Source organism: Bison bison, unplaced genomic scaffold, assembly GCF_000754665.1.
Source record: "Bison bison bison isolate TAMUID 2011002044 unplaced genomic scaffold, Bison_UMD1.0 scf7180017864284, whole genome shotgun sequence".
Taxonomy (NCBI): Eukaryota; Metazoa; Chordata; class Mammalia; order Artiodactyla; family Bovidae; genus Bison; species Bison bison.
The window spans coordinates 648882-658676 of NW_011494856.1; the positions used below are offsets into that span (position 1 = coordinate 648882).

General features: G+C 42.9%; 1 protein-coding gene across 2 annotated transcripts in view; it reads left to right on the plus strand.

Moving 5' to 3' along the window:
• Positions 1-219: 219 nt before the first annotated feature.
• Positions 220-9795, plus strand: part of RNF121 (ring finger protein 121) — an 88156-nt gene continuing 78580 nt past the window's right edge. The window contains exon 1 of one of the 2 annotated variants that reach the window (XM_010849469.1): positions 220-305. In XM_010849469.1, the coding sequence (XP_010847771.1) occupies positions 243-305 (63 nt within the window). In that variant the 5' untranslated portion in view covers positions 220-242. The remainder of the gene's footprint in view (positions 306-9795) is intronic. The other variant, XM_010849470.1, reaches the window with a different exon arrangement.

Sequence of the window (9795 nt, forward strand, 5' to 3'; positions counted from 1 at the left end):
CTAATTTCTCATTTCCCAAGATCCCTCCTCCGCCGCCGAAGCTTACAAGTACACGGAACCCACCCCTCCTTAACCTTTAAGTGGGTAGCAGGCAGACGGTCTCTTAGTTGCCTTCGGGTCTCCGCCTGTCTTGGTGCCCCGCCCCCTCTGCCGAAGCTTGTACAGCCGATTGGCTAAAAGCAGTTGAGCGGCGGAAGCAGCTGGCTCGTGCGGGGCCTGCGGGGAGGGGGAGAGCCGTGAAGATGGCGGCAGTGGTGGAGGTGGAGGTTGGAGCTGGTGCTGCCGGGGAACGGGAGCTGGATGAGGTGAGAAGAGTTGAGAGTTGAGGAGAAGAAAGACTCAACCTGAAACTGAACGGAAGGGAGGGGAGGTATCGGGAGTAGGGGTCCTAGGAGAGACGAGATCCTTAGAGGGAAGGAGCCAACTGGGGAGCTGGTGCGCGGAGAGGGAAATCTGAGGTACCCGGGACTCGGGGACTCGGAGGCAGTCATGGGGTAGAAGATTTGCAGCAACCTCAAGGGTGGAGGTGGGGGACAGAGAGAGAAGCCAGAGGGGTGGGGGTGTTAAGATTTAGGATTATTAGCTAAGGGTCCTGGGGAGGACTGATGGGCTGCCAGGTGGTTTGAGTTAGAGGGGCGTAGACTTCTGTGAGGGAAAGCTGGGTTTTCACTGAGGGAAAGGAAAGGACTGTCTGGGTTTGGAGTCGGGGCGGGGGACGCGGACCAGGAAAGAGTGTTTATCTACCAGTATTACAGGTTTGAGTTATTTTTTATGTTAGAGCGCTTTAAGTTCTAGAACTTTGTACGTAATGTGGGCTCGATAGAGTTTTGGTCAACGAATGATAGAACGAATGGGTGAATGAACGATTGTATAGCGAAATTTATCCATTCACTCACTTAAAAGTTTCAGTATCACCTTTGAGCGAAGCTCAGGGGTAGGTGCTAGGGACCTTCCCATAGAAGAACCCAAGGTATGGTGGTGGGAGACGCACAAGAAGTCTTTTCATCGGAGGTAAGACGGTGGCACTGAGAAGAGGGGACCAGTTCAGTTTGGGGTAGGGAAGGCTTCTCCGAGGAGTCGAGTCTTAAAGAATCAGCGATTCTCTCTCTTTCACCCTTTCCCTCTTTCCTGTTAGACTTACGAGTTTTTTGAGAGTGAGCTGTTGAGGGTGTATGTCTCTTTTACCTACATAACAGGCATTTAACAACGGGTGTATTCAGTGACCAGTGGTCCTTGAAGGAAATCACTAGGAGGAAGGAGACATTGAGTTTGAAGGGAATGAAGGGACAGCGCTGAGAAGCAGAGAGAGAAGGTGAGAAAGGAAAGGGAAAAAATTCCGAGGCCAAAGGTACATTCATGGCTAGGGGTGCCAGTGGTCTTGCCCATGACAGCATATGGACAGCAGGGAGGAATAGGAGAAAGGGGTTTGATTGTCAGGGATGGAACCAGTGGGATCTCTGAGGGATCAGCTTCTTAGAGGCCTTGGCTGGGTGGGGATTGGGGATGAGGCCCAGAGAAAAGGAGTAGAAGTGGACTTGAGAAGCAAAGCTTGTTGTTTGGTGGTGGGATGACTTGGAGGTTTGGGTTTACCTGATTGGGAACATTAAGATGGGGAGAGGAGACTGAGAAACTGACAAGTAGTCAGAGCAGGGAGAGATTTTTAAAGAACCGTTTTAGACCCATATCTTTCAGTCACTAAAAACTAGGAGTGTTTGGATACCGCTTGGTTGGTGAAGTGGGGTAATTGTGGAAATGACTTCCAAGCCCCTTTCAGCTTTAAGTTTCTGTGATTATGGTTGCCTGTAGTTCAGTGAGATGTATTTGAAAGTGCCTTGGTAAAAGTAAATAATGTGTTTAGGTTATTATACATGCTTTGTTAATCATGTATAATATGATCCTTTGAACCGGGGCGGGGTCGGGGGGAGCTGATATCAGTTACATATACCAGGGTTCATTGAGATAAAGAGCAAACGTTTTGGCAAAGGAGAAAATAACTTAAGTTTTGAAGTTAGGTTATTTTTGATTTTTGCTTATCTTCCTTATTGTTTTAAAAACCTAAGTGCTTCTAGTATCATAATTATACTTCCAGAGTGTCATGCCTAGAAGTCAACTTTATATGAAGCACTAGCATTCATCCCAGAAACTTCTGTTCCTTGTTTCATTTAGTAAGAAATAATATAATCTGCTGTCTGGAAATTCTATGTGGACTGGTTCTGTCCTTTTCCTTGTGTGTTTAAGAAAGTAACTCTGGGAAGCAGCAACAGTTTTCCCTTCGAGCTCAAATAAGGAGGGGGAGAGGCAGGGGTATGGTCTGGCTGACCTTAGTTTGTGAGTGAGTTTCTACTAATGCTTCCCCAGCTGTTTTTTAGCATCCTTAACTAGTGAAACAGAAGGTGAAATCCATCCTTTAATTTGTAATTATGGGAATCTTCCATGTATTACGCACTGGGAATTCAAAGATGAGTAAGACAGGATCTTTACCAATTTGTAATGTAGAGAAAAGACATGCAAATGGCCCGCTGCAATACTAGATACTTTTTATAATGGAAGGGTGTAATAGATTCAGTGGGGCGCTAGAGACAAGCACTCAAATCTGCTGAGAGTCATTGAAGTCTTTATGATGGAGATGGGTTGAAGCTGAAAAATGAAAGGTCAGGTTTACAAAGAAGCATGTGGTATCAGAGTTGCTCTCCTTTAACACTTTCTACTTGGTAGAGAGACTACTGTGAAGCTCAGATTATAAAAAAGTAGTGGATAACCTAGCTAAGATGCCACTTCTGTGGAAAGACTGCATGCTCTGATTTCTTTAGGATATCTGATCTGTTTTCCAGTATCAGATGTCCTTGGCATAAGTAATCTGGAATAGCAGCCATTAGTTTATTCATATTCTTTTCCTTTCCTTTTTTCTTTTTCATTATTACTTTCTATAGTAGTTAAGGTAGTTTAGGTTTCACTTACTGCTTCTCCTGAATAGAAAAGAGGGCTTAGGAAAAGAGCTACTAGTAGAAAAGACCACTGTTTATTGAGCCCTTATCATAAACCAGCTCCCGTTTAAAGCCTGCATTATCTCATTTATTATTAACAGCAACCTTGTGAATTAGTTGGTGTTTACTGCATTTTGTAAATGAGACTGAGGCAAGAGAGGCTAAGTGGCATTCCCAGGATTCCAACAGTTCATGATGGGGAAGTGCAGATTCCAGCTAGAGTCTGCCTCTGCTGTGCAGAACTAAGTTTTACACCACCGTGCTATGCTGAGCACCTAGGTTCCATTCTCAAGCCAGACTCATCTTACCAAAGTAAACTACCCCTTTCTTAATCTACAAAGGACCCATCACAAATATGTGAAGCAGCATTTCATTCCTGAGAGGTTCAGAGTGAGGGTTAACTAAAAGAATATGGTTTTTCTATACAGACCCTTTAGTTTACCAATAACGTGATTCTGCTGAGCCCCTCCCTGGTCATGGGGAGTGACCAGCCCAGTGGCAGTTAGGGAGATAAGCTATGGGTCTAGCCAGCTCAGGCTAGGTATTAAACAGGCTGTGATGACTGGCTAAGTTCTTTCACTTGCTGAACACCATAGGGTGCTTGAGCGTGTTGGGGAGGATAAAGCATGGATACCAGCTTGGAGGCCTGGAAGCTGACTTACTCCTGGAGCCTGTGAGTTCCTTCGTGAAGGGGTAGTGGGCCAGCCATTAGAGGAATTGGAGGCACCATCTTGGCATGGAGACCTGGCTTGGGACCTAAGCTTAAAAAAGCACTTCAGCATCCTATTGGGGCCAGCCTGCCTGCCTGGATAGTTCCTGTGAATTCTGGATGTGTCTGCTCCCAGTAGTTGTCCATTTGCCAAAATGATATGATATCATGTAGATCAGTGAGTAGCTTCCAGATCAAGTTCAAAGCAGCCTACAGCTAACTTATTGTTGCCTTTAGTGCATCATTTACCTCTTCTGGGCCCTGATTTATTCTTGTTAAAAGAAAAGATTGGATTAGATTGGTGGTTTTTAAACCTTAGTCATGAAACCCTTTATTTAAAAAAAAAAAAACTCACTTTGAAGACTCGTAGTCTTTGAAGGGACTCAGAACCCGTTGAGTGTCTCAAACCACACTTTAAAAGCCAGGGAGCTTTCTCTTACTGTCCACTGATTGGGTGACCCTATTTTATGTTCCTTCAGCCTCCTTGTAATTCCTCTAGCCCACATCTACCAAGCATTATTTTAACTGTCTGTGTCTTCCCCACTAGATTGTTGGCTGCCCAAGAGCAGAGTCCAGGTCTGTGTTGCTCGTGGTCACAGTCCCTTCACTCGGTGTGGGGCCTGGCATAAAGCAGGCACCGAACAGTGTTCAACAATTATTATTTTTGAATAGTGGTAATACACTCCTCTCCTTAGTAGTATGTGCTTTTTTAAAAAATTGAATGTTTACAGCATCCCTATGAGAATTGAACTGTTGAACTAAATCGTGGCTAAAGCTCTGACATCCAGTGAACCATGTTTCTGATTCCTGCCAGGCCTTTGTTTGTGCTGTCCTGTCTGCCTGGAGTACCTTCCCTTTCTCCCTGTGTCTTTCCAAATCTTATGTGTATTTAAGGTCCAAGCCCAAGGCGCTCTTGTCTTGTAGAACTAGTCTGATCTACACTAATACCCTCTTTCCTTGTCTTTCATGGTTTTTCTCTGTATTCATTTATCAATTCATCAAACTTAATTAATTGTTCCAGGTAGTGTGCTATGCTTGATCATATCATGATGGATAATGTGTGATAACTGCCTTCAAGGAGGTCACAGACTAGCCTGGGTAGAGAGTGATAAGTACAAATTTGTGTCACAGGTGCTGTGTCAGTGGAGTAGGTGCCATAGGTACATCAAGGAGGAAGTGGCAATCTGTATCATATCTTCTTTTCTCAGGCAGACTGTAGATATTCCCATCTGTTGCTTTTTCAAAGTAGCAATCTTGGACTGTTTGTTTTGTTTTTTGTTTTCCCTCCCATGGGTTTCTCCCTGTAGACATTTGATAAATGCTCCTTGTTTCCAGGGATTTTCTTCTCTAGGGAAAATCAAGAGCTTGTTGAAGGATTGAGGCATGTGTGACTGAAGTTTAATCTTGGCTATCTGACCATGTATCTTCAGATTTTTTAAAAAGACTTTTTAAAGACTAATCATTTTAAAATGAGTAGTAGCATAATGTAGTGTGCAAAAAAAAAAACCGAAACTAGTTATAAATGATAGACCTAGGTTTTAGATTAGGAATAGCATATTTTGTTTTATCTCAGAGACAGCCAGATGATAATAGATGCTTAGAAGACTGTGTTCAGAAGGATTCTAAGGCCAGGGCTCAGCGGGAGAGTGCTGAAGGCAAAATGATACAGTACTTACTATGTGCCAGTTCCTGTGCCAAGTGTTTTCTATGCATTATCTAATTTCATACCACAACTTTACAAGATAGATATTGTTATGGCTATATCCATTCTACAGATGTGGAAACTGAGGCACAGAGATTTAAGTAACTTGCCTAATTTGGACAGATGGTAGGTGACAGGTAGGGTTCAAATCCAAGATGACTCCAGCATCTGTGCTCTTAACCACCGTGGGCAGTATGAGTACTATAACTTCCCATGCTGTCCTATGCTAGATATTTCTACTGTGTAAGGGTGGGACTTCATTTACAGAGGTGATTTGACTCGGAATCACACTCTTTGAGAGTGAGTTCTCTTTGAAAGTGCTTTTTGTTGCTCAGTTGTGTCTGACTCTGCAATTCCATGGTCTGTGGCACTCCAGGCTTCCCCCGTTCTTCACCATCTCCTGGAGTTTGCTCAGACTCATCTCCGTTGAGTTGGTGATGCCATCCAACCATCTCCTCTTCTGTTGTCTGCTTCTCCTCTTGCCTTCAATCTTTCTCAGCATTAGAGCCTTTTCCAATGAGTCGGCTCTTGGCATCAGGTGGCTAAAGTATTTGGAACTTCAGCATCAGTCCTTGCAGTGTATATTCAGAGTTGATTTCCTTTAGGATTGACTGGTTTGATCTTCTTGCCGTACAAGAGACTCTCAAGAGTCTTCTCCAGCACCACAGTTCAAAAGCGTCAATTCTTTGGTGCCCAGCCTTCTTAATGGTCCGAGTTTCACATCCATACATGACTACTGGAAAAACCATAGTTTTGACTATATGGACCTTTGTTGGCAAAGTGATGTCTCTGCTTTTTAGTATACTGTCTAGCTTTGTCATAGCTTTTCTTCCAAAGAGCCAGCATCTTTTGATTTCATGGCTGCAGTCACCATCTGCAGTGATTTTGAAGCCCAAGAAAATAAAGTCAGTTGCTGTTTTCCTATCCATCCTTATATCCTTGGTGCCTGGCATAGAGTATGACTCAATAAATGTTTGAAGATAAGAGCTTATGAGAGATTCCACACCTTAATTCTTCATCTTTGAAATGATAGGTTTGGACCACATGACTTCTAGAGGTCTCCTGCAGCTTTGAAAGTATTTTACTTTGCTTTGTGAGTCCTGTAATTCCTGTTGGGTACTCGGTAAATGGTAGAGAATGACCGAATGAAGGTGTAATTATTATTAATAATCTGTGCTCATAATCTTAGGATAAGAGTAGAAAAAATGGTGATAGGAAAGTTGTAGACAAAAAGGCCTACATATAACCTCCAATACTGTAACCTTTGACTTTCTGTGCAGTCAGAGTCTCATACTCCGGCAGACACCCTGTCTACATGTCTACAGTTTTTCCCATTTGATTTCCCATTACAAACCTCCCACCGCCCCACCTCCCCCAGCTCACTCTTTCTTTTTAAAATTAACCTTTTACTTAATAACTCATCTACTTCCAGAAGGAATTTAAAGTGTCCTCTGGTCAATAAAGAGCTTCCCAGGCAGTACAATGGTAGAGAATCTGCCTGCCCGTGAGGGAGATGTGGAAGATGCAAGAGATATGGGTTTGATCCCTGGGTCTGGAAGATCCCCTGGAGCAGGAAATGGCAACCCACTCCAGTATTCTTGCCTGGAAGAGTCCATGGACAGAGGAGCCTGGCGGGTCCATGGGTCACAAATAATCAGGCACGATGAGCACATACACATGCTGGTCAATAAGGGAAGGTTGGAGAGAGAATAAGAAAAGATGAAGAGGAATGTTCTAATTTTTTGAATGCAGGAACTGTCTTTCTCATCTCTGCATTCCTCTGCCTTACCCAGTGCTTGGCAATAGCAGACATTGATTATATTTGTTGAATAAATGAGAATGTTTGTAGATGTGGATTCTACTCAGGTTTAAGGAAGTGTTGACTAAATTGCAAAGATTAACTGACATACTGTCTGTCCTGGCCGGGCAGTAATACAATAGCTCCTGACAGTACTGTTTGCTTATAAACTGCTTTTCCAATTTTAATTAATGCCATATTACTGCTCAGCAGTGAGTCATAAGCACAGAATCTGAGGACCTGCTTTTCCTTACTGTGTTGCATTGTTTGTTTCCCCCAGTGAGCAGTGAACTTACTGAGGGGACAGACCATATTATTTTTCACCTCTGTGTTCCCAGCACCTAATCTTTCACAGTAGTTATCGTAGAGTAGATATTCAAATGCTTATTGAAGGATCTTAAATCTAATCCATTTACCCATGTCAAACACTCCCCGCAAGTGGTCACCTAGTCTGTGTTTAAACACAAAGAATCCACCTGCCGATGCAGGAGATCTGCATGGAGAAGATCATCTGGAGGAGGAAATGGCTAGCCACTTCAGTATTCTTGCCTAGGAAATCCCATGGACAGAGGAGCCTGGTGGGCTACAGTCTGTGGGGTCACAGAAGAGTTGGACACAACTTAGCTCAACTAAGTAACAGTGAAAGGGAGTTTATCATTCTTTGGTCAGCCTCTTCCTTCTTTGATTTCCTCTGTTGCAGTATTCTTCAGATTGGGCTAGAATTCTTATTTCTGTAGCTTCATCTTTTTAGTCCTCTTTTCCTAGATCCTACTTCTTTGCATCTTTGACCCATGATGGAGGCACATGGCCCTGCAAGAGAATCCTCTGATGAATTTAGGTTCACTCCACTTGGGGTTAATTAGGTTCAGTTCACCTAGGGCTATTGGCCTAAAAGCTTACTCTGTGGAAGTCAACCCAGGATAATCCACCCAGTGTCATTCCTCTTCTCTATTTTATTTCTTTGTGTTTTCCCTTCTTGAAGTCATTTATCTCTCTGCTCCTCAGAGGAAAATCTGTCGGTAAACATTAACTCATTAGTTCCCTCTAAAGTGCAGCTATCCCAAGAGGATGCTGAGTTGTGGCCATGGGGCTTTTGGCCTTGAGCAACTAGGGAGAACCAGTGGGGAAAGGGGAAGCTGGAGGCAGAGAGCATAGCCCTGCTGTGGTCTGTTCCCTCTGCCCTCCTTCCCCCTTCCCAGTAGGATGTTCTCAGTAACTGAGTGTGTCTGTTACTGAGGACGTCTCCAGTGGCGTTCTACTCCCCATTTGCCCATAGGATTGAGCCCACCCTCTTGCTGAGCCTGTCATTAAGCTTCCTGTCATTTAGCTCTCTTTCTAGTGATAACAAACAATAGCTAAATTTTTTAGTGCATGCTGCATGGCAGGCATTACACCAAGCATTTTACATGCATTAGCTATTTTAATTCTCTTTTAATACTATTATTGTCTTCACTTTCCAGATGAGTAAAAACTGAGGCATTGCCAAGTAACTTATTCAGGGGTGGATAGCTTGTAAGTAGAACTGGGATTTGAACCCAGCGATGGGATGCCATAATCTCTATTGCTGGTATACTCTATAACATTAATTTACTGTTTTCAAAATTCACTGTATATTTATTAAGCATTTAATTTTGCCAGATACTTTATTTTGTGTTGGGGATTCATAAATGATTAAAGAGGGACTTCCTTGGCAGTCCAGTGGTAAAGACTCCACTCTTCCACTGCAGGGGGCATGGGTTCGATCCTTGGTCAAAGAACTAAGATTCTGCATGCTGCACGTTGTGGCCAAAAAGAAAAAACAACCAAACCAAAAGAACCCCATAAATGTTTAAAGAGACTCTGTGCTTCAAGAGTTCATGGTCTAGTAGGGAGAGGGACCCCCTAAGTGATAATGACCAATGTAGTGTGATGAGTGAAGTCATGTACAGGTACCACAGGTACATGGCAAAGTGTGAAAGTATATTTGGGAGAGTTAGGGAAGACTTCGGAGAAGATATGACGTTGGGCTCATTCTTAAAGCAAGAATAATGTTTATCATGTGACCAGGAGACTAATTTATACAAAGGTAAAAGCACATATATGTGAAGGACAGGAGGCTTATTATCTCTAAGCATACTATTAAACATACTTTTCTCCACTAATAAAACATTTAGTGATACCTGCTTGCTTTGTGCAATGCACTGTGTTAGGTACTTAAGTTGAGAAGAAGTAATACTAATTCATGTTTCATGCCTTCAAAGAGCTTTCATCGTTCAGTTAGAAAAGTAGCCCATGTAGTTCAATTAGAAAGGCTATAATTATAAAGTAAGACATTCTAAATACCTCATCAGTAGAAAAAACAAAGTGCTGTTGGGGAAGTAAATCTCTTCTTATCAAAATGGTTAGGGAAGACTTCATGGAGAAGGAGACGCCTGAGCTGGACCTTAATGGATGATTTAAGTTTCACTAGAGAGAGCATTAAAGCTTAATTTAATTTAATTAAAACATTAATGAGAGGCTTAAAGCTCAACATTCAGAAAATTAACATCATGGCATCCAGTCCCATCACTTCATGGCAAATAGATGGGGAAACAGTGGCTGACTTTATTTTTCTGGGCTCCAA